The sequence below is a fragment of the Rosa rugosa genome, chromosome 3 (assembly GCF_958449725.1).
Source record: "Rosa rugosa chromosome 3, drRosRugo1.1, whole genome shotgun sequence".
Lineage (NCBI taxonomy): Eukaryota > Viridiplantae > Streptophyta > Magnoliopsida > Rosales > Rosaceae > Rosa > Rosa rugosa.
This window is the reverse complement of record NC_084822.1, coordinates 27,098,760-27,125,781: the sequence shown is the minus strand read 5'-3', so window position 1 is coordinate 27,125,781 and position 27,022 is coordinate 27,098,760. Positions and strand designations below refer to the sequence as shown.

The 27,022-nt window shown below is 38.1% G+C and overlaps 2 protein-coding genes and 1 long non-coding RNA gene across 7 annotated transcripts in view; 1 reads left to right on the top strand and 2 right to left on the bottom strand.

The window, feature by feature from the left end:
* Nucleotides 1-27,022, top strand: part of LOC133739764 (uncharacterized) — a 32,232-nt gene extending 5,210 nt beyond the window's left edge. The window contains exon 2 of the long non-coding RNA XR_009860813.1: nucleotides 26,738-27,022. This is a non-coding gene — a long non-coding RNA (uncharacterized LOC133739764). The remainder of the gene's footprint in view (nucleotides 1-26,737) is intronic.
* Nucleotides 539-4,665, bottom strand: LOC133741141 (probable leucine-rich repeat receptor-like serine/threonine-protein kinase At3g14840). Of its 3 annotated transcripts, none has more exons than XM_062169089.1 (12): nucleotides 4,514-4,665; nucleotides 4,143-4,237; nucleotides 3,585-3,751; nucleotides 3,306-3,377; nucleotides 3,148-3,219; nucleotides 2,946-3,017; nucleotides 2,722-2,793; nucleotides 2,555-2,626; nucleotides 2,294-2,362; nucleotides 2,050-2,115; nucleotides 1,319-1,468; nucleotides 539-828 (listed from the first exon to the last, which is right to left on the bottom strand). In XM_062169089.1, coding segments are annotated over exons 4-11 (450 nt in total). In that variant the 5' UTR covers nucleotides 3,332-3,377; nucleotides 3,585-3,751; nucleotides 4,143-4,237; nucleotides 4,514-4,665; the 3' UTR covers nucleotides 539-828; nucleotides 1,319-1,467. The 3 variants fall into 3 exon arrangements, with proteins under 3 accessions (XP_062025073.1, XP_062025071.1, XP_062025072.1); XM_062169087.1 differs by having other exon boundaries at nucleotides 1,319-1,527; nucleotides 4,514-4,662; XM_062169088.1 differs by having other exon boundaries at nucleotides 539-825; nucleotides 1,319-1,527; nucleotides 4,514-4,662.
* On the bottom strand, nucleotides 12,683-16,810 carry LOC133741133 (probable leucine-rich repeat receptor-like serine/threonine-protein kinase At3g14840). Of its 3 annotated transcripts, none has more exons than XM_062169083.1 (12): nucleotides 16,659-16,810; nucleotides 16,288-16,382; nucleotides 15,730-15,896; nucleotides 15,451-15,522; nucleotides 15,293-15,364; nucleotides 15,091-15,162; nucleotides 14,867-14,938; nucleotides 14,700-14,771; nucleotides 14,438-14,506; nucleotides 14,194-14,259; nucleotides 13,463-13,612; nucleotides 12,683-12,972 (listed from the first exon to the last, which is right to left on the bottom strand). In XM_062169083.1, coding segments are annotated over exons 4-11 (450 nt in total). In that variant the 5' UTR covers nucleotides 15,477-15,522; nucleotides 15,730-15,896; nucleotides 16,288-16,382; nucleotides 16,659-16,810; the 3' UTR covers nucleotides 12,683-12,972; nucleotides 13,463-13,611. The 3 variants fall into 3 exon arrangements, with proteins under 3 accessions (XP_062025067.1, XP_062025065.1, XP_062025066.1); XM_062169081.1 differs by having other exon boundaries at nucleotides 13,463-13,671; nucleotides 16,659-16,806; XM_062169082.1 differs by having other exon boundaries at nucleotides 12,683-12,969; nucleotides 13,463-13,671; nucleotides 16,659-16,806.

Here is a 27,022-nt window from a genome sequence, read left to right as displayed (position 1 = left end):
TATGTATTGTTGAAATTGTGAGATATTATCACTACACCAAAACTGGGATTTTACGGCCTGCGATGTGTGCCGTAAAAGCCTATTTACGGCGCACAAAAACAGGCTGTAAATGCTCGCGCCGTAAAAGACATATCCCTTTTACGGCACGCTTTTGTGAGCCATAAATGTTCATCTATGCACGCCGTAAAAGTGTTCCTACCGATTCTCAGATCTCTAATTTAACTTATAGGTGCGCCGTAAATGCCCAACAAAGCGCGCCGTAAAAGACTTTCTGTGGAACTCATTTACGGCACACATAGTATGCCATAAAAGAATACCTGTAGAGTTATTTACGGTCCACATAGCACGCCGTAAAAGACTTTAGGCATAATTCTCAATGTCATTTGTGACACACTCTGCACACCATTATTGGCATTTCTTCTTTGCAAGAAATTTTATATTGCTGCTCATTTGCCAAATATGGCAGTATATTCAATGTAGCTGCTCAACTAACAATAATTCATTTCAAAACCTTATATAGATTGTCAAAGAGCAAAGGTGAATTAACATATATGATACATTAATTGAAATAGGATATCTGTACAAACTTAATTGTTACCATGCCATATGCAACTAAACTACAAAACAATTGCATTTGCATGTCCCTGCAAACTTGAGTTTAATTAAAAGTAACATATTACAATTCAAAAATATATTGCAGGGTAATTGCAAGGTTTCAAGCACCACTATCCAACTGCAATTTGTATCTCCCAATTAGTTCGAGCAATTTACCAGCAGTACCAACATAAGGCATTAATCTGCATACACCACAAAATTTGGCAGTACCTGCTGGAAACAAGTTTGAGAATATATGTTATACATTGGCTGCACTGTTTTCTTCTTCAATCAAGATAGAGTTAATTAAATAAGATACTAGCAAAGGATCAGAACATATTCTAAATCACTAAAAGCATATAGTACAATACTGGAAATAAGAAATAAGATGAGTTCATGCAGTTCTCTAAATCTGTCCAACAATTGGTATTCAAAAGAAATTCCTATCTTCACGAACTACCTGAGCTAAAGTTTCTGAAAATATTTATAATTTGAACTTGGAACCGATGAAAGTGCTATTTAGTATTCACCCTACTATAATGGGATAGTCCTCATATAACGACCTTAATTCTACAACTATAACTAAATTATAAGCAAATCCAGATAGTTGCAATATAAGAACAAACCAGAATAGAGAATCTAGATGGATGTTATTTAACCACCAAAAACAAATAACACTACTCAAAACAATAAGGAAGAGGTAATTAGTGCCAGAATATGTTACCTAAAAGTTCATAAACTAAACTTGTTTGATGTACTTGATAGGCCATGCAACTATACTTCCTTGAGCCATACTCAGTGTTCCAAACTCCCTAGTTGGTTGATATAAAGCTATATCCTCAAAAACATCAAGCACCCAAACTTTCCAGGTTTTCTGTACAAGATGGTGACTCAGAGCTCTCAGAAAAATTATTGTAAGAAACATCTATCTCGCTGCACACAAATAACACAAAATTGTAAGCCAGTAGAAGTCCACTACTGGAAAATTGATATGCATTTTCATATGTTTCAAAGGATAAATTTATGACACAAAACCTGTTGATCATCTAAATGTTGCAAACCAGGTTTTTGGGAAATTAAATAGAACAGCCTAATATTTTGACAAGGAAACAATTTCTATTCTTTGTTCCTCCACATTCAGTTCAAATGAATATACTCAACAAAGCCATTTTGATGTATGATTCCTCACTAGTCATATTTAACATGTGATCTAACTTAGATCTTAAGCTAGATATTAAACAGCATGCCTAGGCAGTAAATGATAAAATTGTACGTTGTGGAAACACATTAAACAATGTACCTCTAAAAAAATTTGAGATTAGCCTCTAGCAAAAGTGGACTAGCCAAATTTAAATTATCTGTGTGTTAGTGTGTGAAAAACATAATGAGACATCTTAGCAGGCTTCAGTAGAAAAGTAAAATTCCAAGGAAATCTGATATAGTAGGGGCACATACTAGCGATTATCTCTGCTCTTGATCCAGTCTGGAATAGATCCAGTAAGCAAGTTGCTTGTTAGATACCTATTCAGCAAGCAATCACATAACCACATTCCATTAAGACATAGCACACATGGATGCCAACATTTAATATACCTTACACTTCCTTCTTTCCTACATCCAATCTATCATCCCATTTGAGATGGAATTTAGTACGTGTAGTATGCTAGCTAGTGACCTTAATGAAGTTTAAATTTCTTACAAGTTCTGCAAGGGTGTCAGATCTGCCGAATCAAGAATGCTTCCCTCCAATCTGTTGAAGCTTAGATCTCTGCAAGAAAATGAAAAAAAAGAGGTGTTATAAGAACCTTAATTGAAGTAGCCGGAAGTTCTCTGAACAAATAAACTGTCAGTAGCAATCAACTTACTATCAAGAAAATCAATTAATTGTGGGCTATGCAACAAGAAAAAGAAAGGAAGAACAGAAAAAAAAAAAAAAAAAGTAAAAGAATAGCCATATTACAATGTTTTCAACTGTGACATTGCTGATAAATCAGAAGGCATAGGTCCAGATAAGTTACAGCTCCTGAGCATTCTGCAACATAACTCCATATCAGAATAGTTGCAGAGAAGCATGGATTAGTCTAAAACTGTAGATGAAAAGAAAAATACAACATCTTTTAGACTTACAATCTTTGCAAGCTTATCATATTGCTCAAGTTTGGAGATACTGAACCCCCTCCATTTAAGTCGCTGATCCTTCTGCAAAAATTGCATCATAGATAATTGTCAGATAAAAAATACAAATAAATAAATATAAATAAATTCCCTGTGATATGAAGATATAGTAAATTGTTAAATTTAGATAATGGTTTGTAGTGTTAATACAACTTAGAGTTGGACGTGGAACTCACAGTTCTGTTAAATTACTCAAGACAGAAATGCTAGATGGAATGGGGCCTTGTAGACCACTAGCTTGGATCTCTCTGTCAAAATAAGAATTCAATATGGATGGAGGTTACACCAATTCTACATTTTATCAATTAAGAATATACACTAGCAAAAAGCACTTACATTGCTATATCTTAGTTCTCAACTATTAGGACAAATACTTACAATTTCTGAAATTGATTCCAACTTTGAAAAAAGTCGGGCATTCTTCCAGTTAAGTTGTTGCTGCTAATCCTCCTGCATAGAAGAAAGGATTGGGGAAAAAAAATTAACATCAAAAGTTATAGTAACTATAAATACAGCAAATGTTAAGGGTTACTTACAGTTCTGTTAACTTAGTCAGATTCATAAGAGCTGCAGGTAATTCTCCTGTGAGATTGTTTGCATTAAGAATACTGGAGACACAATGAAACTAAACAACTTACTGAATGGTACTTGCTAGTCAAGTTATAAAATATCAAAGATAAGAATTAATAAAAAAATAATGGTAAAAAGCAGAAACAGAATAGGGGTGAAATGAAGACATCAAAGTGTATGATATTCAATTAACAAGTACTATATATCATGGAAAAAAAAAACTTCATAATGAACTAAATACTCACTCTTGTTTGTTTGGGCTAATGCAGCTGTGAGGGTGACGCACCTATTCCATGAGCAATATGAAACATGGCAAGAAGGAGCTGGTAATCAAGTTTGAAGATTCACTAGATGAATAGGCTACTGATGATGGTCAAGATAACAAGGTCATCATGCTTGTTCCTTACAAATACTGAAAAATGAGAAGAGAAAGAAAGGTCATCACTCACCTAATCCCAGCACACACTGCATTAAATAATGAGAACCTATATATCCAGCACATGCACAATGTACTAATATATATCTACCTCATCATACTTTTTTTTTTTCCAATTCCAAATCCAATTCCAACATAGTGAACTCAGAAACTACTTTCTCAAAGCATTCTCATTGAATATAAATTGCTGAGTTCTTGACAAAAAGAACATGCAGATAGAGCAACATTTAACAGAAACCTACAACACAAACCATTACTAGCCCACCAAGTGAGTAACAGATACATCTAGAAAACCTGGTCATAGCAAGTAATAGCTCACGTACAGTCCTACTCCTAGTCCAAAATTCAGAGAAACCAATGCATCTACCTTGTCATAGTGCTTCAGAAACTCATCAAAATCGTGCATAAGACTTTGATCTGCTTGAACCGAGTCATCCACCAAGTTTAGAAATTCCGTCGCATCTATCAAACCAATTCAATACATTCAAATGATTCAATCAAACCAAAAGCTTCAGATATTACATAACAAGCAGACACCCATCTTAGATAACCAAATACCCAGCTATAAATCCTAAATTTTAGACAGACCCGGTTCACTTTTGAGATAAAAACCCAATCAAATTTACCAAAATCATATGACCATACCTAAATTTATGTTAATTAACCCAACCCCTGTCGCTAACTCCGATAGCCCAAGAGAAGAACTTGGGCGGGGAAGAGTTGAGATTTTTGAAATACCTTGAGAACTGGGTGATTAGTCGACGGGTCGAAGAAGAACTTGCGGGAAGGTCTGGGATTTTCGCTATTAGATTTGGGGTATTGCAAATTGGTGAGGAGTTTGCAAAGGGCATGACTTTCTTAGAATAGCAAACTAACAAAAGTAAGTAAATTTCGGGAAAGTTGAGAAAAGAGGAAAGAGAAACTTGAGAGGGAAACCAAATATTTCAGTGAAAATTTCGCGCCTTAAAAATCATCATTTACGGCATGCTTTTTTGCGAGCCGTAATTAAGCTTTTTTAGACATGTTTTCACGGCATGCTTTTATGTGAGCCATAAATAAGCTTTTTTTTGTATGTTTTTAAGGCGTGCTTAAAATGTGCGCCGTAAAAGATATAACACAATTATGGCGTGCTATTTCTGCGCGCCGTAAAAGACTAGTTGATAAGGTTATTAACAGCATGCTATATATGCACGCCGTAAAAGGGTAAATGACAAAGGTTATTTACGGCGTGTATAAAATGCGCGTCGTAAAAGAGTAACATTTACGGCACAAAAAATTGCACGCCGTAAATTTTGCGCAGTAAAAGCCTTGAATTGTTGTAGTGTATGTACTGTTATGGTTGTGTTGAGTTTATTGTTGAAAAGCAACAATATTGTGAGAGGTATTAAATTTATTGTTGAGAAACAATAAATTGTTGATTTGTTGAGATATATTGATCTGTGGAGATCAATAGGTCACGGGGGTGACCATGGCATCTATTAGTGAACCACGCCCTTGTACCGGGTAGGTGGAAACTAATAGCATTAAATCGTGAACCACGCCCTCGCGCCGGGTAGGTGGAAACGATCAGTTAGAGCTCTAGTCTGTCTGCCAAATGTTGAGTGACCTTATGAGGGTAACGGGGAGTGACTCATAAGTGTATAATATTTATATATATATATATTTATATATATATGAGAGTGAGAAAGTGAAGTGGTTTTGTGGTGATCATTGTAATTGTGATGTTTCTACATTTCTATACTTGAGTTAAAGGAAATGTATTTTATTAAATCAACAGTTCTTCTTGTTTACTCATACTGGCTGTAAAAAGCTTACCGGGTTTTGTGTTGTTGCAACTCCCGGTACACTATTCAAATTGTGTAGCGGGTAATCCTACAGGACAGGAGAACCAGGACGGTGATCGTGCGGTTAGAGCAATTGTTAGAGTTTTACAGCAATTGTACGTTGTGAGGTGTGTTATGCTCATTTGAGCTTTACAATATTGCTTGTGAGAGTGAATTGTAATAATGAACTCGAAGTTTCGAGATTTGGATTTTGTAATTGTAATTATTCATGTTTCGGATTTGAATTTATTATTCAAAATTCGGGGCGTGACAGTTTGGTATCAGAGCGTAAGGTACATATTTGGTGATAATCAGTACTCCCCGAGTGATGGCCCGTCTGCAGCGGATCCCCATCATATACTCTTCGGTACTGGTATAATCATTGGGTATGTCTTAGTATGGGGTCTAGACAGCGTGTATGTCTGTAGGACGGTAGAGTTGTCTTCTAAGTTCGTATTAGAATAAATTTAGTTTCCGCAGGTTGTAATCTTCGAGGAATAGAGACCTCTAGATTTAACTCTGATGAGTCGGTGAGATTTGTTTTATGGAAGTGAGGTCCTTTTGGATGTTGAAGTGTTGGTTGAAGGCATGATGTTGACCTATGCACGTACCTAGTGTGGATACGAGTATGAATTGTTATAAATTTTGTCTTCTTAAGTTGGACGTACAGACGTTTGGATGGGATGTACGTATCAAGGATTAAATATCTTGTTTTGTAATGAGATGTCCTTGTGGAGTTTGTTAGTAGGGTTGAGGTTAGGAAAGAAATTATTGTGGTTACTTCTTCCTTGTGCTTGTAAGTTGTTAAGCAGGGTTTAAGGTGCGAGACAAGAATTTTATTTTGTGCTCGATGGTTAGAGATGAGAGACCATTGTTTTGGGTTGTCGTTGAGTACTATAATTCCTTCAGAATCAGGATTGTTGGTAGAATTGGAATTAGTAGTAGTTTTGATGATTCGGAATTTGAATTGAGTTCGCGAGACGTGTCTTATATACGTGGTTGATGTTGCTTGCATCATTTTGGAACGATACGTTACGATTCAAAAGGAAAACTGGATTTGAAATTTATTCATTTGAACACCATGGGTTGATGACCTGACCGTGACTTGTGAATATAGTTTTGTTCAAGTGAATGAAATTGAATTTTGTGGCCTTTGTGTGGTGAACTAGTTTTCTTAAGTTTTGGATCATAGTATGGAGATGGACTGCAGTGAATTTGAAGTTGTTGTGTGTTTTAAGTTTAAGTAGGCGGGACACTTAAAGTTTTGCAAGGGAGTTGATTTTGGTGTAATCAATTGGGAGAGTTAGAATCAGTTCTTGTGAATGATGTTGGATGAGAGTGTGTGCCTTTGGTGATTGATTTTAGGTGATATAGTTAAACGCAATTTCGGATATTGATTTTAGTGACTTTGTTAGGTATCCATGGTGGTTCAAGTGAATTACTATGTGATATGGAGTTTGATTCGAATTCTGAATCGCTAAATGTTAGGGATTGAATTGTGGTGAGTTTTTGTTGAAGCAATTGATAGATGGAATTATCGAGATTCTATAAGAGTTGTAAGAGTAACTCTAAAGACGTGGGTTTTTCCTAGCTAACTCAGGATGTGTTTAGCTTTATAAATCCCTAATCCTATCGATGAAATTGTTGTGTTTGGTTTGACTCAGAGGATACTAGCTAGACCTCGATGCGACTTAATTGATTGTTGGATTCTTTTTGAGTGATTGTTTTTATTGCATCATTATGAAAGATGTGTGCAGTAGAGTTGTTTATGGTTTTGAAAATAGTATTGGGTGACCAAGGTTCGATCCTTGGTGTTGTCGTTGGTTAAACAAAAAGAAAAGAAAACATGCACACCATCTTATTGATTTTATATTACAAAAAAAAAAAAAAAAGGAAAACGAGGACTATGCTATGCTAAGCCTAGTCAGCAGCTCCGGATGGATTGAGGCTGAGCTCAAGAGAAACGTTAGAGCCACTGTTGTAACCGCCTGAGCCACCAGAATAGTAACCAAATACGCTACCTTCCTCGGATGTAGTCTTCGGGTTACCAAAGACGTCCTCGCCGTGCACGGGGAACAGAGGAAGAGTTTCAACCTCCTGGTGATCTCCTCCTCGTTGTTGCAGGGATGTTCGTCCTCCTGTTGTGCCAAAAGAGTTGTACTGGTATTAGTATTGAAGGGTGAGGAAGAATATGAAACAAAATTTAAATCAAGAAATCCTTCATTACCAGTAGAATAGGTGGAACCAAAGTTGAGATCAATGGATCTACCATCATCAGTAGAACTAGTGGACCCAAAATTGATGTCAATGGATCCACCAGCTGGCCCAAAATTGATGTCGATGGATCCACCAGCACCAGTAGAACCAGTGGACCCAAAATTGAGATCAATGGATCCACCAGTACCAAGAGAACTAGTTCCCATGGGCACTGGAGCAGCCTGATTACACCTATTCATCTGCTTCTCTCGAGCCCTGACGTTCTGGAACCAAAAGTAAATGTTCTTACCCTCAACATGTCCATACTGGTTCAGCTGGAGGCAGATCTCGTGAATGTGCTCTGTAGTTGGGCACTTAAATCCCTTGACGTAGTAAAGATCCTTGAGGATTCTTATTTGTTCTGGAGTAGGAATCCACCTGGTACGGCTTCGCCAGAAATCCATGTTGGCACTACTTCCAGCTGCTTGGGTGTTTCCTCCCTCCTCTGTTGGTTGCTGTTGTTGTGGTTCCATTTGTTGCGGGGTTTGGAGCTCCATTAGTTGCAGAGTTCGTGGCTCTTGGGTCATGGAGTGAGAGGATGTGAAAATCGAGGAATACATGGTTTAGTGTTTGAGGGAGATTTTGTTAGAAGGATTGGAGTTGTTGAACTGGTGATTGGAGATCTGAGATTCTCAGAGGAAAGATGAGATCGAATCTTCAAATGGAAGAAAAGATCTGAGAAAGAAGGATTGAAGATTTGGAGGAAAAGATTGAAGATCTGAAAGTTTAGAGGAAAGATGGGATTGAATCAACTAGATGGGAGAGAAGATCAGAAGAGAAGGATCGAAATTGATGAAGAAAGGATTTGAGAAGAGAAAGGCTGAAGAGTTGAGAGAGAAAGACTTGAGCTCGGAAGAAAATTTCTTTTCTTTTGGAGTGAACAGTTTTTCTCCAGAATGCACCTATTTATAGAACAAGGTGAGCAGATCTCCACCGTTGGATGAACGATCTCAGAATTTGAATCCACGCGTTGGATTAAAGTCGCCCCGAAACCCGGAAAAGCTGTTGGCGCGTGTTAAGCGTGTAAGGGGACAGGCCGAACCTCGAGACGCTGTGGCAGACAGCTTTAGCCGAAAGTGATTTGCTTTCCGTAAATCACGGAAGAGACGTGTCGTGGCACGTGGAGTGTACCGACAGTTTGTTGTTATTCTATCGCTTATGATAGAATAAATAAAAGAAGTTGCATGGATAGTAACGAGAGCAGCTGGTGCTCTAGTGGTTGAAGAGCAAGGCTCTTGTACAAGAGGTCAGAGGTTCGAACCTTGCCTCTCGTTTATTTTTATTATGTTCGCTTATGACATAATAAGTATAACATTTGTACACATTATATTAAGCACAGCTTGTGCTCCAGTGGTTGGGGACAAAGGTTTCGTGCAGCAGGTTAAGGTTTCGAACCTTGCCTCCCCCGTTATTTTATTTATGTCGCTTATGACATAATAAATTTAACACGTGAGCATATATTAATGAAGGCAGCTCTTGCTTCAGTGGTTGGGAGCAAAACCTTCGTGTTCGAGGGTCGGGAGTTCGAACCTTACCTCTTACAAATATTTTTGGATCTCGTATATGCTTGATATACGGACGTATATACGGTATGTACGGTATACATACGTATATACGGTCTGTACGGTATGCATACGTATATACAGTTGTACGTTATGCATACGTATATACGGTCTGTACGGTATGCATACGTATATACGGTATGTACAATTTCATACCGTAGCCGAGCTGGAAGTTGGTGGGCCGATTGGTAGGCCCAAATAGTAAGCCCAAATAGTGAGCCCAATTGTTCGGCCCGATTGGTAGGCCCAAATGGTAAGCCCAATTGTTCGGCCCGAATGGTAGGCCCAAATGTTAAACCCAATTTGGTTCGGGCCGGTTCGAAATGTGGATGGTCCGATTTCTTCGGCCCAATTGGCCAGCCCTAATGCTTAGCCCAAGGATTGAGCAAGCCCAAGTCATCGTCACTGGGTGACATATTTTATTGGCGTGCTTTTGGGGATGATTTGTTTTGAGTGATGCATCACTATTGTTGTGAAGAGTGGTGCATGCTTGAGTTTTATTATAGAGATTTACCGTGATGCTAATTGAGTAGCGAAACACTTTGTGGGAGTGTTTACTGTGCTTGTATGCCAGTACAGAGTGATGATCTAAGTGAAGATCTATGTGATGATCTATGTGAGGATCTATGAGATGATCCATGTGACGATTTTGTGTATGTGATGTGGAGTGTTGTTGAGCAGTTGTTGTGTGAGTTTACGTTTGTGATGAAAGGATTTAGTGGCCATAGGAATGTATTTTTATACAAAGAGCTGAGGCTCTGTAGATTACTACAGATTTGGAAAAGATGGAGATTCTATGGTTAGGTCAACCTTAATCGAGAGGAATTGACTTACGCTCAAATTTCGGGACGAAATTTCTTTAAGGAGGGTAGATTGTAATACCCCGAAAAATCCAAATTAATTTCCGTGGATTTTTAGAAATGATTTCACGATAGTGGGAGCGAGTACGAGGCTTGGAGAAGTTATGGAATTAGTTCGAACGATTAATTTTCGAAAACGAACGTTATTTAGGAGGTCTCAAAAAGTGACTTTTTATACATTGGGAATTTGGGAAAACTTCATTCATGAAAGTTGTAGAGCGCGTCGATACGAGTTCGTGGACATATGGAATGCGAAAATCGGAGTTCGTATGAGAAAGTTATAAGCGATTGAAAATCGGGAAAATTCTATAAATACAAAAAAAAGTTCCGGAAATTGCATTGGAGGACAGAAATTTCAGAAACCTATATTTTCTCCCCAATTCTCTCCCGAGCCCAGATTTGTTCCTCTCTCTTCCACCGGCCATATCTCCCTCCACAGACCTCCGATCGACTTGATTCCAAAAGTATTTTCATTCGCCTTGAAGTCAGTTAAAACTTCCTAGAAGACATCAAAGTGAGAAAAGAACCATGGAAGGTGCTAGGAGGCCGAGAAGCTGCACAGCTCGAGCTGGAATTCGCCCGATGCTGCTCTTCCTTCACCGGCCGATATCTCTCTCATCCAACCTCGAATCGAGTTGATTCCAAAAGGGATTTTGCTGGGCCTGAGCTATATTACAACTTTGTAGAAGACATCGAGGGGAAATAACCAACGTGGTAGCCGCTACAAGTCGAAGAACACGGTGCAGTCGAGCTGGAAATCACCTCCTTTCCCCACCGTCGTTCTCCCTCCTCCGGCCACCTTTTGCCGTGATTCTTGAGAGGATTCTGCACTTCTGAGGATGTAGATCATTTCCCCTAAGGTGGATTGCATCGATTTCATCTGTGGAGATCGAATTGGAACGAATTCAAAACTAGGGTTCTTCGGGTTTCAAACCTTATAAGGTAAAATTCTACTTTTTGGCTTATAATCTGACTTTGGTGTAGTTATGAAAGTTTCAATTCGAGTTAAGATGAAGAACTTTCGTGTTGGGAGTTTTGTCTAATTTTGACTTTGGATGGGTGGCGGTGCCGCCACTGTGATGGTGGTTTCCGGCGACCTCCGGCCACCCCAAGGACAGTTTCTGTCCATTTTTGTGTTCTACGTGTCGATACGATCGTTTGCATATATAATTCATAATTTTTGGATATCGTATGATTAAGTTATGAATTTTTAAGTTTCGATCGATTTCGATCGTTCGATTTGTGATCTGTGAAGATCAGACCGTTCGATGGACTTGTAGTTTTGTTATGTTGATCTTATGACTGTCCCAGTGGCTTTGTGTGGTCATGGGCGAAGATCCGACCGTTGGATCTTCGTATAATTGTGAAATAGTGATTCGGAAGGCGATTCGTGAGAATCTAACCGTCGGATTTTCGTATAATTTTGAGGAGATGTTTGTTAGAGTGATTCAAGAAGATCTGACCGTTGGATCTTCGTGATAATTTTGGAGGATGATCCTAAGGGCGATCCGTGAGGATCCGACCGTTGGATCATCATATAAATTCGATCTGGCCGTTGGATCATCATTAAATTAGAATCCGACCGTTGGATTTCCGTATATGTGTGGTTTATGAATGATTGCTAAGTTAAGATCGTATCTGACTAGGTGATTGACGGTTTGAGTTAGTGGACGATTGTGGATCGTATTTTGAGCGGAATTGAAGACGCAGCGGGATTATCGAGGTGAGTAAACCTCACGTGGTTCATATTACGAACCGAGTACTTTTAATTAATTTATTTTTTGTCGTCATTGTGTGAGCTATAGTTGGTATTAATGGGCATTCCTGTGTGAATGTCTATCTATATATATATTATTTATGTGAAATAATATGTATTGTTGAAATTGTGAGATATTATCACTACACCAAAACTGGGATTTTACGGCCTGCGATGTGTGCCGTAAAAGCCTATTTACGGCGCACAAAAACAGGCTGTAAATGCTCGCGCCGTAAAAGACATATCCCTTTTACGGCACGCTTTTGTGAGCCATAAATGTTCATCTATGCACGCCGTAAAAGTGTTCCTACCGATTCTCAGATCTCTAATTTAACTTATAGGTGCGCCGTAAATGCCCAACAAAGCGCGCCGTAAAAGACTTTCTGTGGAACTCATTTACGGCACACATAGTATGCCATAAAAGAATACCTGTAGAGTTATTTACGGTCCACATAGCACGCCGTAAAAGACTTTAGGCATAATTCTCAATGTCATTTGTGACACACTCTGCACACCATTATTGGCATTTCTTCTTTGCAAGAAATTTTATATTGCTGCTCATTTGCCAAATATGGCAGTATATTCAATGTAGCTGCTCAACTAACAATAATTCATTTCAAAACCTTATATAGATTGTCAAAGAGCAAAGGTGAATTAACATATATGATACATTAATTGAAATAGGATATCTGTACAAACTTAATTGTTACCATGCCATATGCAACTAAACTACAAAACAATTGCATTTGCATGTCCCTGCAAACTTGAGTTTAATTAAAAGTAACATATTACAATTCAAAAATATATTGCAGGGTAATTGCAAGGTTTCAAGCACCACTATCCAACTGCAATTTGTATCTCCCAATTAGTTCGAGCAATTTACCAGCAGTACCAACATAAGGCATTAATCTGCATACACCACAAAATTTGGCAGTACCTGCTGGAAACAAGTTTGAGAATATATGTTATACATTGGCTGCACTGTTTTCTTCTTCAATCAAGATAGAGTTAATTAAATAAGATACTAGCAAAGGATCAGAACATATTCTAAATCACTAAAAGCATATAGTACAATACTGGAAATAAGAAATAAGATGAGTTCATGCAGTTCTCTAAATCTGTCCAACAATTGGTATTCAAAAGAAATTCCTATCTTCACGAACTACCTGAGCTAAAGTTTCTGAAAATATTTATAATTTGAACTTGGAACCGATGAAAGTGCTATTTAGTATTCACCCTACTATAATGGGATAGTCCTCATATAACGACCTTAATTCTACAACTATAACTAAATTATAAGCAAATCCAGATAGTTGCAATATAAGAACAAACCAGAATAGAGAATCTAGATGGATGTTATTTAACCACCAAAAACAAATAACACTACTCAAAACAATAAGGAAGAGGTAATTAGTGCCAGAATATGTTACCTAAAAGTTCATAAACTAAACTTGTTTGATGTACTTGATAGGCCATGCAACTATACTTCCTTGAGCCATACTCAGTGTTCCAAACTCCCTAGTTGGTTGATATAAAGCTATATCCTCAAAAACATCAAGCACCCAAACTTTCCAGGTTTTCTGTACAAGATGGTGACTCAGAGCTCTCAGAAAAATTATTGTAAGAAACATCTATCTCGCTGCACACAAATAACACAAAATTGTAAGCCAGTAGAAGTCCACTACTGGAAAATTGATATGCATTTTCATATGTTTCAAAGGATAAATTTATGACACAAAACCTGTTGATCATCTAAATGTTGCAAACCAGGTTTTTGGGAAATTAAATAGAACAGCCTAATATTTTGACAAGGAAACAATTTCTATTCTTTGTTCCTCCACATTCAGTTCAAATGAATATACTCAACAAAGCCATTTTGATGTATGATTCCTCACTAGTCATATTTAACATGTGATCTAACTTAGATCTTAAGCTAGATATTAAACAGCATGCCTAGGCAGTAAATGATAAAATTGTACGTTGTGGAAACACATTAAACAATGTACCTCTAAAAAAATTTGAGATTAGCCTCTAGCAAAAGTGGACTAGCCAAATTTAAATTATCTGTGTGTTAGTGTGTGAAAAACATAATGAGACATCTTAGCAGGCTTCAGTAGAAAAGTAAAATTCCAAGGAAATCTGATATAGTAGGGGCACATACTAGCGATTATCTCTGCTCTTGATCCAGTCTGGAATAGATCCAGTAAGCAAGTTGCTTGTTAGATACCTATTCAGCAAGCAATCACATAACCACATTCCATTAAGACATAGCACACATGGATGCCAACATTTAATATACCTTACACTTCCTTCTTTCCTACATCCAATCTATCATCCCATTTGAGATGGAATTTAGTACGTGTAGTATGCTAGCTAGTGACCTTAATGAAGTTTAAATTTCTTACAAGTTCTGCAAGGGTGTCAGATCTGCCGAATCAAGAATGCTTCCCTCCAATCTGTTGAAGCTTAGATCTCTGCAAGAAAATGAAAAAAAGGAGGTGTTATAAGAACCTTAATTGAAGTAGCCGGAAGTTCTCTGAACAAATAAACTGTCAGTAGCAATCAACTTACTATCAAGAAAATCAATTAATTGTGGGCTATGCAACAAGAAAAAGAAAGGAAGAACAGAAAAAAAAAAAAAAAAAAGTAAAAGAATAGCCATATTACAATGTTTTCAACTGTGACATTGCTGATAAATCAGAAGGCATAGGTCCAGATAAGTTACAGCTCCTGAGCATTCTGCAACATAACTCCATATCAGAATAGTTGCAGAGAAGCATGGATTAGTCTAAAACTGTAGATGAAAAGAAAAATACAACATCTTTTAGACTTACAATCTTTGCAAGCTTATCATATTGCTCAAGTTTGGAGATACTGAACCCCCTCCATTTAAGTCGCTGATCCTTCTGCAAAAATTGCATCATAGATAATTGTCAGATAAAAAATACAAATAAATAAATATAAATAAATTCCCTGTGATATGAAGATATAGTAAATTGTTAAATTTAGATAATGGTTTGTAGTGTTAATACAACTTAGAGTTGGACGTGGAACTCACAGTTCTGTTAAATTACTCAAGACAGAAATGCTAGATGGAATGGGGCCTTGTAGACCACTAGCTTGGATCTCTCTGTCAAAATAAGAATTCAATATGGATGGAGGTTACACCAATTCTACATTTTATCAATTAAGAATATACACTAGCAAAAAGCACTTACATTGCTATATCTTAGTTCTCAACTATTAGGACAAATACTTACAATTTCTGAAATTGATTCCAACTTTGAAAAAAGTCGGGCATTCTTCCAGTTAAGTTGTTGCTGCTAATCCTCCTGCATAGAAGAAAGGATTGGGGAAAAAAAATTAACATCAAAAGTTATAGTAACTATAAATACAGCAAATGTTAAGGGTTACTTACAGTTCTGTTAACTTAGTCAGATTCATAAGAGCTGCAGGTAATTCTCCTGTGAGATTGTTTGCATTAAGAATACTGGAGACACAATGAAACTAAACAACTTACTGAATGGTACTTGCTAGTCAAGTTATAAAATATCAAAGATAAGAATTAATAAAAAAATAATGGTAAAAAGCAGAAACAGAATAGGGGTGAAATGAAGACATCAAAGTGTATGATATTCAATTAACAAGTACTATATATCATGGAAAAAAAAAACTTCATAATGAACTAAATACTCACTCTTGTTTGTTTGGGCTAATGCAGCTGTGAGGGTGACGCACCTATTCCATGAGCAATATGAAACATGGCAAGAAGGAGCTGGTAATCAAGTTTGAAGATTCACTAGATGAATAGGCTACTGATGATGGTCAAGATAACAAGGTCATCATGCTTGTTCCTTACAAATACTGAAAAATGAGAAGAGAAAGAAAGGTCATCACTCACCTAATCCCAGCACACACTGCATTAAATAATGAGAACCTATATATCCAGCACATGCACAATGTACTAATATATATCTACCTCATCATACTTTTTTTTTTTCCAATTCCAAATCCAATTCCAACATAGTGAACTCAGAAACTACTTTCTCAAAGCATTCTCATTGAATATAAATTGCTGAGTTCTTGACAAAAAGAACATGCAGATAGAGCAACATTTAACAGAAACCTACAACACAAACCATTACTAGCCCACCAAGTGAGTAACAGATACATCTAGAAAACCTGGTCATAGCAAGTAATAGCTCACGTACAGTCCTACTCCTAGTCCAAAATTCAGAGAAACCAATGCATCTACCTTGTCATAGTGCTTCAGAAACTCATCAAAATCGTGCATAAGACTTTGATCTGCTTGAACCGAGTCATCCACCAAGTTTAGAAATTCCGTCGCATCTATCAAACCAATTCAATACATTCAAATGATTCAATCAAACCAAAAGCTTCAGATATTACATAACAAGCAGACACCCATCTTAGATAACCAAATACCCAGCTATAAATCCTAAATTTTAGACAGACCCGGTTCACTTTTGAGATAAAAACCCAATCAAATTTACCAAAATCATATGACCATACCTAAATTTATGTTAATTAACCCAACCCCTGTCGCTAACTCCGATAGCCCAAGAGAAGAACTTGGGCGGGGAAGAGTTGAGATTTTTGAAATACCTTGAGAACTGGGTGATTAGTCGACGGGTCGAAGAAGAACTTGCGGGAAGGTCTGGGATTTTCGCTATTAGATTTGGGGTATTGCAAATTGGTGAGGAGTTTGCAAAGGGCATGACTTTCTTAGAATAGCAAACTAACAAAAGTAAGTAAATTTCGGGAAAGTTGAGAAAAGAGGAAAGAGAAACTTGAGAGGGAAACCAAATATTTCAGTGAAAATTTCGCGCCTTAAAAATCATCATTTACGGCATGCTTTTTTGCGAGCCGTAATTAAGCTTTTTTAGACATGTTTTCACGGCATGCTTTTATGTGAGCCATAAATAAGCTTTTTTTTGTATGTTTTTAAGGCGTGCTTAAAATGTGCGCCGTAAAAGATATAACACAATTATGGCGTGCTATTTCTGCGCGCCGTAAAAGACTAGTTGATAAGGTTATTAACAGCATGCTATATATGCACGCCGTAAAAGGGTAAATGACAAAGGTTATTTACGGCGTGTATAAAATGCGCGTCGTAAAAGAGTAACATTTACGGCACAAAAAATTGCACGCCGTAAATTTTGCGCAGTAAAAGCCTTGAATTGTTGTAGTGTATGTACTGTTATGGTTGTGTTGAGTTTATTGTTGAAAAGCAACAATATTGTGAGAGGTATTAAATTTATTGTTGAGAAACAATAAATTGTTGATTTGTTGAGATATATTGATCTGTGGAGATCAATAGGTCACGGGGGTGACCATGGCATCTATTAGTGAACCACGCCCTTGTACCGGGTAGGTGGAAACTAATAGCATTAAATCGTGAACCACGCCCTCGCGCCGGGTAGGTGGAAACGATCAGTTAGAGCTCTAGTCTGTCTGCCAAATGTTGAGTGACCTTATGAGGGTAACGGGGAGTGACTCATAAGTGTATAATATTTATATATATATATATTTATATATATATGAGAGTGAGAAAGTGAAGTGGTTTTGTGGTGATCATTGTAATTGTGATGTTTCTACATTTCTATACTTGAGTTAAAGGAAATGTATTTTATTAAATCAACAGTTCTTCTTGTTTACTCATACTGGCTGTAAAAAGCTTACCGGGTTTTGTGTTGTTGCAACTCCCGGTACACTATTCAAATTGTGTAGCGGGTAATCCTACAGGACAGGAGAACCAGGACGGTGATCGTGCGGTTAGAGCAATTGTTAGAGTTTTACAGCAATTGTACGTTGTGAGGTGTGTTATGCTCATTTGAGCTTTACAATATTGCTTGTGAGAGTGAATTGTAATAATGAACTCGAAGTTTCGAGATTTGGATTTTGTAATTGTAATTATTCATGTTTCGGATTTGAATTTATTATTCAAAATTCGGGGCGTGACAGTTTGGTATCAGAGCGTAAGGTACATATTTGGTGATAATCAGTACTCCCCGAGTGATGGCCCGTCTGCAGCGGATCCCCATCATATACTCTTCGGTACTGGTATAATCATTGGGTATGTCTTAGTATGGGGTCTAGACAGCGTGTATGTCTGTAGGACGGTAGAGTTGTCTTCTAAGTTCGTATTAGAATAAATTTAGTTTCCGCAGGTTGTAATCTTCGAGGAATAGAGACCTCTAGATTTAACTCTGATGAGTCGGTGAGATTTGTTTTATGGAAGTGAGGTCCTTTTGGATGTTGAAGTGTTGGTTGAAGGCATGATGTTGACCTATGCACGTACCTAGTGTGGATACGAGTATGAATTGTTATAAATTTTGTCTTCTTAAGTTGGACGTACAGACGTTTGGATGGGATGTACGTATCAAGGATTAAATATCTTGTTTTGTAATGAGATGTCCTTGTGGAGTTTGTTAGTAGGGTTGAGGTTAGGAAAGAAATTATTGTGGTTACTTCTTCCTTGTGCTTGTAAGTTGTTAAGCAGGGTTTAAGGTGCGAGACAAGAATTTTATTTTGTGCTCGATGGTTAGAGATGAGAGACCATTGTTTTGGGTTGTCGTTGAGTACTATAATTCCTTCAGAATCAGGATTGTTGGTAGAATTGGAATTAGTAGTAGTTTTGATGATTCGGAATTTGAATTGAGTTCGCGAGACGTGTCTTATATACGTGGTTGATGTTGCTTGCATCATTTTGGAACGATACGTTACGATTCAAAAGGAAAACTGGATTTGAAATTTATTCATTTGAACACCATGGGTTGATGACCTGACCGTGACTTGTGAATATAGTTTTGTTCAAGTGAATGAAATTGAATTTTGTGGCCTTTGTGTGGTGAACTAGTTTTCTTAAGTTTTGGATCATAGTATGGAGATGGACTGCAGTGAATTTGAAGTTGTTGTGTGTTTTAAGTTTAAGTAGGCGGGACACTTAAAGTTTTGCAAGGGAGTTGATTTTGGTGTAATCAATTGGGAGAGTTAGAATCAGTTCTTGTGAATGATGTTGGATGAGAGTGTGTGCCTTTGGTGATTGATTTTAGGTGATATAGTTAAACGCAATTTCGGATATTGATTTTAGTGACTTTGTTAGGTATCCATGGTGGTTCAAGTGAATTACTATGTGATATGGAGTTTGATTCGAATTCTGAATCGCTAAATGTTAGGGATTGAATTGTGGTGAGTTTTTGTTGAAGCAATTGATAGATGGAATTATCGAGATTCTATAAGAGTTGTAAGAGTAACTCTAAAGACGTGGGTTTTTCCTAGCTAACTCAGGATGTGTTTAGCTTTATAAATCCCTAATCCTATCGATGAAATTGTTGTGTTTGGTTTGACTCAGAGGATACTAGCTAGACCTCGATGCGACTTAATTGATTGTTGGATTCTTTTTGAGTGATTGTTTTTATTGCATCATTATGAAAGATGTGTGCAGTAGAGTTGTTTATGGTTTTGAAAATAGTATTGGGTGACCAAGGTTCGATCCTTGGTGTTGTCGTTGGTTAAACAAAAAGAAAAGAAAACATGCACACCATCTTATTGATTTTATATTACAAAAAAAAAAAAAAAAGGAAAACGAGGACTATGCTATGCTAAGCCTAGTCAGCAGCTCCGGATGGATTGAGGCTGAGCTCAAGAGAAACGTTAGAGCCACTGTTGTAACCGCCTGAGCCACCAGAATAGTAACCAAATACGCTACCTTCCTCGGATGTAGTCTTCGGGTTACCAAAGACGTCCTCGCCGTGCACGGGGAACAGAGGAAGAGTTTCAACCTCCTGGTGATCTCCTCCTCGTTGTTGCAGGGATGTTCGTCCTCCTGTTGTGCCAAAAGAGTTGTACTGGTATTAGTATTGAAGGGTGAGGAAGAATATGAAACAAAATTTAAATCAAGAAATCCTTCATTACCAGTAGAATAGGTGGAACCAAAGTTGAGATCAATGGATCTACCATCATCAGTAGAACTAGTGGACCCAAAATTGATGTCAATGGATCCACCAGCTGGCCCAAAATTGATGTCGATGGATCCACCAGCACCAGTAGAACCAGTGGACCCAAAATTGAGATCAATGGATCCACCAGTACCAAGAGAACTAGTTCCCATGGGCACTGGAGCAGCCTGATTACACCTATTCATCTGCTTCTCTCGAGCCCTGACGTTCTGGAACCAAAAGTAAATGTTCTTACCCTCAACATGTCCATACTGGTTCAGCTGGAGGCAGATCTCGTGAATGTGCTCTGTAGTTGGGCACTTAAATCCCTTGACGTAGTAAAGATCCTTGAGGATTCTTATTTGTTCTGGAGTAGGAATCCACCTGGTACGGCTTCGCCAGAAATCCATGTTGGCACTACTTCCAGCTGCTTGGGTGTTTCCTCCCTCCTCTGTTGGTTGCTGTTGTTGTGGTTCCATTTGTTGCGGGGTTTGGAGCTCCATTAGTTGCAGAGTTCGTGGCTCTTGGGTCATGGAGTGAGAGGATGTGAAAATCGAGGAATACATGGTTTAGTGTTTGAGGGAGATTTTGTTAGAAGGATTGGAGTTGTTGAACTGGTGATTGGAGATCTGAGATTCTCAGAGGAAAGATGAGATCGAATCTTCAAATGGAAGAAAAGATCTGAGAAAGAAGGATTGAAGATTTGGAGGAAAAGATTGAAGATCTGAAAGTTTAGAGGAAAGATGGGATTGAATCAACTAGATGGGAGAGAAGATCAGAAGAGAAGGATCGAAATTGATGAAGAAAGGATTTGAGAAGAGAAAGGCTGAAGAGTTGAGAGAGAAAGACTTGAGCTCGGAAGAAAATTTCTTTTCTTTTGGAGTGAACAGTTTTTCTCCAGAATGCACCTATTTATAGAACAAGGTGAGCAGATCTCCACCGTTGGATGAACGATCTCAGAATTTGAATCCACGCGTTGGATTAAAGTCGCCCCGAAACCCGGAAAAGCTGTTGGCGCGTGTTAAGCGTGTAAGGGGACAGGCCGAACCTCGAGACGCTGTGGCAGACAGCTTTAGCCGAAAGTGATTTGCTTTCCGTAAATCACGGAAGAGACGTGTCGTGGCACGTGGAGTGTACCGACAGTTTGTTGTTATTCTATCGCTTATGATAGAATAAATAAAAGAAGTTGCATGGATAGTAACGAGAGCAGCTGGTGCTCTAGTGGTTGAAGAGCAAGGCTCTTGTACAAGAGGTCAGAGGTTCGAACCTTGCCTCTCGTTTATTTTTATTATGTTCGCTTATGACATAATAAGTATAACATTTGTACACATTATATTAAGCACAGCTTGTGCTCCAGTGGTTGGGGACAAAGGTTTCGTGCAGCAGGTTAAGGTTTCGAACCTTGCCTCCCCCGTTATTTTATTTATGTCGCTTATGACATAATAAATTTAACACGTGAGCATATATTAATGAAGGCAGCTCTTGCTTCAGTGGTTGGGAGCAAAACCTTCGTGTTCGAGGGTCGGGAGTTCGAACCTTACCTCTTACAAATATTTTTGGATCTCGTATATGCTTGATATACGGACGTATATACGGTATGTACGGTATACATACGTATATACGGTCTGTACGGTATGCATACGTATATACAGTTGTACGTTATGCATACGTATATACGGTCTGTACGGTATGCATACGTATATACGGTATGTACAATTTCATACCGTAGCCGAGCTGGAAGTTGGTGGGCCGATTGGTAGGCCCAAATAGTAAGCCCAAATAGTGAGCCCAATTGTTCGGCCCGATTGGTAGGCCCAAATGGTAAGCCCAATTGTTCGGCCCGAATGGTAGGCCCAAATGTTAAACCCAATTTGGTTCGGGCCGGTTCGAAATGTGGATGGTCCGATTTCTTCGGCCCAATTGGCCAGCCCTAATGCTTAGCCCAAGGATTGAGCAAGCCCAAGTCATCGTCACTGGGTGACATATTTTATTGGCGTGCTTTTGGGGATGATTTGTTTTGAGTGATGCATCACTATTGTTGTGAAGAGTGGTGCATGCTTGAGTTTTATTATAGAGATTTACCGTGATGCTAATTGAGTAGCGAAACACTTTGTGGGAGTGTTTACTGTGCTTGTATGCCAGTACAGAGTGATGATCTAAGTGAAGATCTATGTGATGATCTATGTGAGGATCTATGAGATGATCCATGTGACGATTTTGTGTATGTGATGTGGAGTGTTGTTGAGCAGTTGTTGTGTGAGTTTACGTTTGTGATGAAAGGATTTAGTGGCCATAGGAATGTATTTTTATACAAAGAGCTGAGGCTCTGTAGATTACTACAGATTTGGAAAAGATGGAGATTCTATGGTTAGGTCAACCTTAATCGAGAGGAATTGACTTACGCTCAAATTTCGGGACGAAATTTCTTTAAGGAGGGTAGATTGTAATACCCCGAAAAATCCAAATTAATTTCCGTGGATTTTTAGAAATGATTTCACGATAGTGGGAGCGAGTACGAGGCTTGGAGAAGTTATGGAATTAGTTCGAACGATTAATTTTCGAAAACGAACGTTATTTAGGAGGTCTCAAAAAGTGACTTTTTATACATTGGGAATTTGGGAAAACTTCATTCATGAAAGTTGTAGAGCGCGTCGATACGAGTTCGTGGACATATGGAATGCGAAAATCGGAGTTCGTATGAGAAAGTTATAAGCGATTGAAAATCGGGAAAATTCTATAAATACAAAAAAAAGTTCCGGAAATTGCATTGGAGGACAGAAATTTCAGAAACCTATATTTTCTCCCCAATTCTCTCCCGAGCCCAGATTTGTTCCTCTCTCTTCCACCGGCCATATCTCCCTCCACAGACCTCCGATCGACTTGATTCCAAAAGTATTTTCATTCGCCTTGAAGTCAGTTAAAACTTCCTAGAAGACATCAAAGTGAGAAAAGAACCATGGAAGGTGCTAGGAGGCCGAGAAGCTGCACAGCTCGAGCTGGAATTCGCCCGATGCTGCTCTTCCTTCACCGGCCGATATCTCTCTCATCCAACCTCGAATCGAGTTGATTCCAAAAGGGATTTTGCTGGGCCTGAGCTATATTACAACTTTGTAGAAGACATCGAGGGGAAATAACCAACGTGGTAGCCGCTACAAGTCGAAGAACACGGTGCAGTCGAGCTGGAAATCACCTCCTTTCCCCACCGTCGTTCTCCCTCCTCCGGCCACCTTTTGCCGTGATTCTTGAGAGGATTCTGCACTTCTGAGGATGTAGATCATTTCCCCTAAGGTGGATTGCATCGATTTCATCTGTGGAGATCGAATTGGAACGAATTCAAAACTAGGGTTCTTCGGGTTTCAAACCTTATAAGGTAAAATTCTACTTTTTGGCTTATAATCTGACTTTGGTGTAGTTATGAAAGTTTCAATTCGAGTTAAGATGAAGAACTTTCGTGTTGGGAGTTTTGTCTAATTTTGACTTTGGATGGGTGGCGGTGCCGCCACTGTGATGGTGGTTTCCGGCGACCTCCGGCCACCCCAAGGACAGTTTCTGTCCATTTTTGTGTTCTACGTGTCGATACGATCGTTTGCATATATAATTCATAATTTTTGGATATCGTATGATTAAGTTATGAATTTTTAAGTTTCGATCGATTTCGATCGTTCGATTTGTGATCTGTGAAGATCAGACCGTTCGATGGACTTGTAGTTTTGTTATGTTGATCTTATGACTGTCCCAGTGGCTTTGTGTGGTCATGGGCGAAGATCCGACCGTTGGATCTTCGTATAATTGTGAAATAGTGATTCGGAAGGCGATTCGTGAGAATCTAACCGTCGGATTTTCGTATAATTTTGAGGAGATGTTTGTTAGAGTGATTCAAGAAGATCTGACCGTTGGATCTTCGTGATAATTTTGGAGGATGATCCTAAGGGCGATCCGTGAGGATCCGACCGTTGGATCATCATATAAATTCGATCTGGCCGTTGGATCATCATTAAATTAGAATCCGACCGTTGGATTTCCGTATATGTGTGGTTTATGAATGATTGCTAAGTTAAGATCGTATCTGACTAGGTGATTGACGGTTTGAGTTAGTGGACGATTGTGGATCGTATTTTGAGCGGAATTGAAGACGCAGCGGGATTATCGAGGTGAGTAAACCTCACGTGGTTCATATTACGAACCGAGTACTTTTAATTAATTTATTTTTTGTCGTCATTGTGTGAGCTATAGTTGGTATTAATGGGCATTCCTGTGTGAATGTCTATCTATATATATATTATTTATGTGAAATAATATGTATTGTTGAAATTGTGAGATATTATGTACTGTTATGGTTGTGTTGAGTTTATTGTTGAAAAGCAACAATATTGTGAGAGGTATTAAATTTATTGTTGAGAAACAATAAATTGTTGATTTGTTGAGATATATTGATCTGTGGAGATCAATAGGTCACGGGGGTGACCATGGCATCTATTAGTGAACCACGCCCTTGTACCGGGTAGGTGGAAACTAATAGCATTAAATCGTGAACCACGCCCTCGCGCCGGGTAGGTGGAAACGATCAGTTAGAGCTCTAGTCTGTCTGCCAAATGTTGAGTGACCTTATGAGGGTAACGGGGAGTGACTCATAAGTGTATAATATTTATATATATATATATTTATATATATATGAGAGTGAGAAAGTGAAGTGGTTTTGTGGTGATCATTGTAATTGTGATGTTTCTACATTTCTATACTTGAGTTAAAGGAAATGTATTTTATTAAATCAACAGTTCTTCTTGTTTACTCATACTGGCTGTAAAAAGCTTACCGGGTTTTGTGTTGTTGCAACTCCCGGTACACTATTCAAATTGTGTAGCAGGTAATCCTACAGGACAGGAGAACCAGGACGGTGATCGTGCGGTTAGAGCAATTGTTAGAGTTTTACAGCAATTGTACGTTGTGAGGTGTGTTATGCTCATTTGAGCTTTACAATATTGCTTGTGAGAGTGAATTGTAATAATGAACTCGAAGTTTCGAGATTTGGATTTTGTAATTGTAATTATTCATGTTTCGGATTTGAATTTATTATTCAAAATTCGGGGCGTGACATCACAACTCTAACTCCCAAAATTAAACTACTCACAACTCATACAAGAATTCATCAACAAAAGTATATAAAAATTATGAAATAGATAATAAGGAAGAGAGGGGAGAGTTAGCTTGGTCACTTCTAGCTATGAGCTAGTATGAATCAAACAATTTCTTCACCCAACTACCTAAATTAAGGTGTGGTACTCTTGATGATGATTCCCTTGAAGCATTGAGTGTCTAATCCCAAAAGATTAAAATTAAAAATGAAGAAGGGAAGAGGAGAGAGTGTGAGGTGATGGGTGAGAGAAAATGGAAAAGAATGATAAATGGAGGTGGGTTGGTATATGTGTTTCGGCTGTTGGAGAAAGGAAGAGGATCTGAAAAATGGAAAATGGATCGGGGATGGGGTGTGCGGCGCTGTTCTTCTCCGTCGGGTTCTCCTCCTTCTCTCATAAATATATAGCAGATATATATCACCATCTGAGGCTGAGATCGATTGGCCAAAGTGAAGGGAGTAGGTTGCCACGTGTCAGTATGGGAGTGGACAAGAAGAAAGGAAGAAATGGTTTGGGCACGTGATGGCGGCAGACTTCTCAATTGAAACCAAAGCTTAATTAAGTGTAAAGCTTAATTAAACTAAGGTCTACTGCTGCATGTTAATGGCTGGAGGTATTAAATAATCAAGCTAATGATCAATTAATACAACCTTTTCTTTATTTTCTTTATTTTCTTCTTCTTCTTTTGTATTTTTCTTTCTTCTCCACTTCCACAATCTCGAATATTTCCATATAAATTGTCAAGGGACTAGTCGGGTTTCGCTCTCAAACTTGCATTGACCATGGTTGACCGTGTCGACAATTTCGTCTTCTCGTCGAAAACTCCGATTTGCTCCACTTTTGTACTATTTTCTCTCGTTTCCGCAACTCCGCTTATTTTCTACACAATAAATAAAAAATGGATTAATTACATATTAATTGACATGGGGATTTACTTATTTATAGTGTTTTAGATATAATTACACGCATATAAATCCTTGCACTCTCCAATTTCATCTAATCGATCCAATCCATCACTATTCCATCAATTTTCGTTGTTAAAATGCTGACGTGGGACCTTCTCATAGGGAAAATTCTCAAACTACCCATCGCTAGGTAGCCTGCCGACGCGTTAGTGTTGTGAATGCAGATGGATAGTTTGGAAATTTTCCCAAAAATTGATGGAGTAGTGACGGATTGGATCGATTTGATGAAATTGGAGAGTGCAAGGATTTTTCTGATTCAATTAGAAATGCAGAGACTGAACTGATGAACCCTTGAAAGTAAAGGGTAGTAAGCAGAATTTAGTCCTTTAATTTATATTTTGTCATTGTTGAGTATTAATTTTCTGAAACCTCTTTTTTTTTTTTTTTTTTTTTTTTTTTTGTGTATTTTGTATGTTGAAAAATAGGATGGTAAGACAGATGAAAGCCACCACCGCAACATGTAATTATACTTTAAATTTGTTCTTCATTTGCGTATTAAATATCTGGTTAGATTTCTCTATCATGGAACAATAGTTGCTGCAATGTTTGGTTTTCATTCAAAAATGCATCTAGCATGGCTGTGTTTTTGTTCTTTTGACGATATCATTAGGTTGATAATTATTTGGGTTTTGCTTTATACCTTGCAGTTTCGGTGTATGCAGTGAAAAATTCTAGGCAAACTTTGAAGGCAAGTGATTGGCATCTTGAACGAGCTGGGAGCATTTAATATATTCTACAGCCAAGCCATAGGAGAAGAAAAAACAAATGTCCAAGCTCTAGAGTACATTGCAAATTATTTGCTAGTCAGCTTCAATAGTTAGGTCTCATGGAACAATTAATGACTAGAGTAGTTGTATTTTGATGGTTGTAGTGACATTGGAGTTTCCATAATGAATGAGAACATCAATGAATGGCAAGAGCAAACTTACATG

What these genes read in the sequence shown, in the direction of transcription:
- LOC133741141 (XM_062169087.1), bottom strand. Translation starts at nt 3,331, where the DNA reads ATGAATCTGACTAAGTTAACAGAACT. An exon ending in TTGAGTAATTTAACAGAACT is followed by an intron (nt 2,794 to 2,945) that starts GTGAGTTCCACG and finishes CAATTTTTGCAG; the next exon opens with AAGGATCAGCGACTTAAATG. An exon ending in ATGATAAGCTTGCAAAGATT is followed by an intron (nt 2,627 to 2,721) that starts GTAAGTCTAAAA and finishes GTTATGTTGCAG; the next exon opens with AATGCTCAGGAGCTGTAACT.
- LOC133741133 (XM_062169081.1), bottom strand. Translation starts at nt 15,476, where the DNA reads ATGAATCTGACTAAGTTAACAGAACT. An exon ending in ATGATAAGCTTGCAAAGATT is followed by an intron (nt 14,772 to 14,866) that starts GTAAGTCTAAAA and finishes GTTATGTTGCAG; the next exon opens with AATGCTCAGGAGCTGTAACT. An exon ending in CTGACACCCTTGCAGAACTT is followed by an intron (nt 14,260 to 14,437) that starts GTAAGAAATTTA and finishes CTTGCTGAATAG; the next exon opens with GTATCTAACAAGCAACTTGC.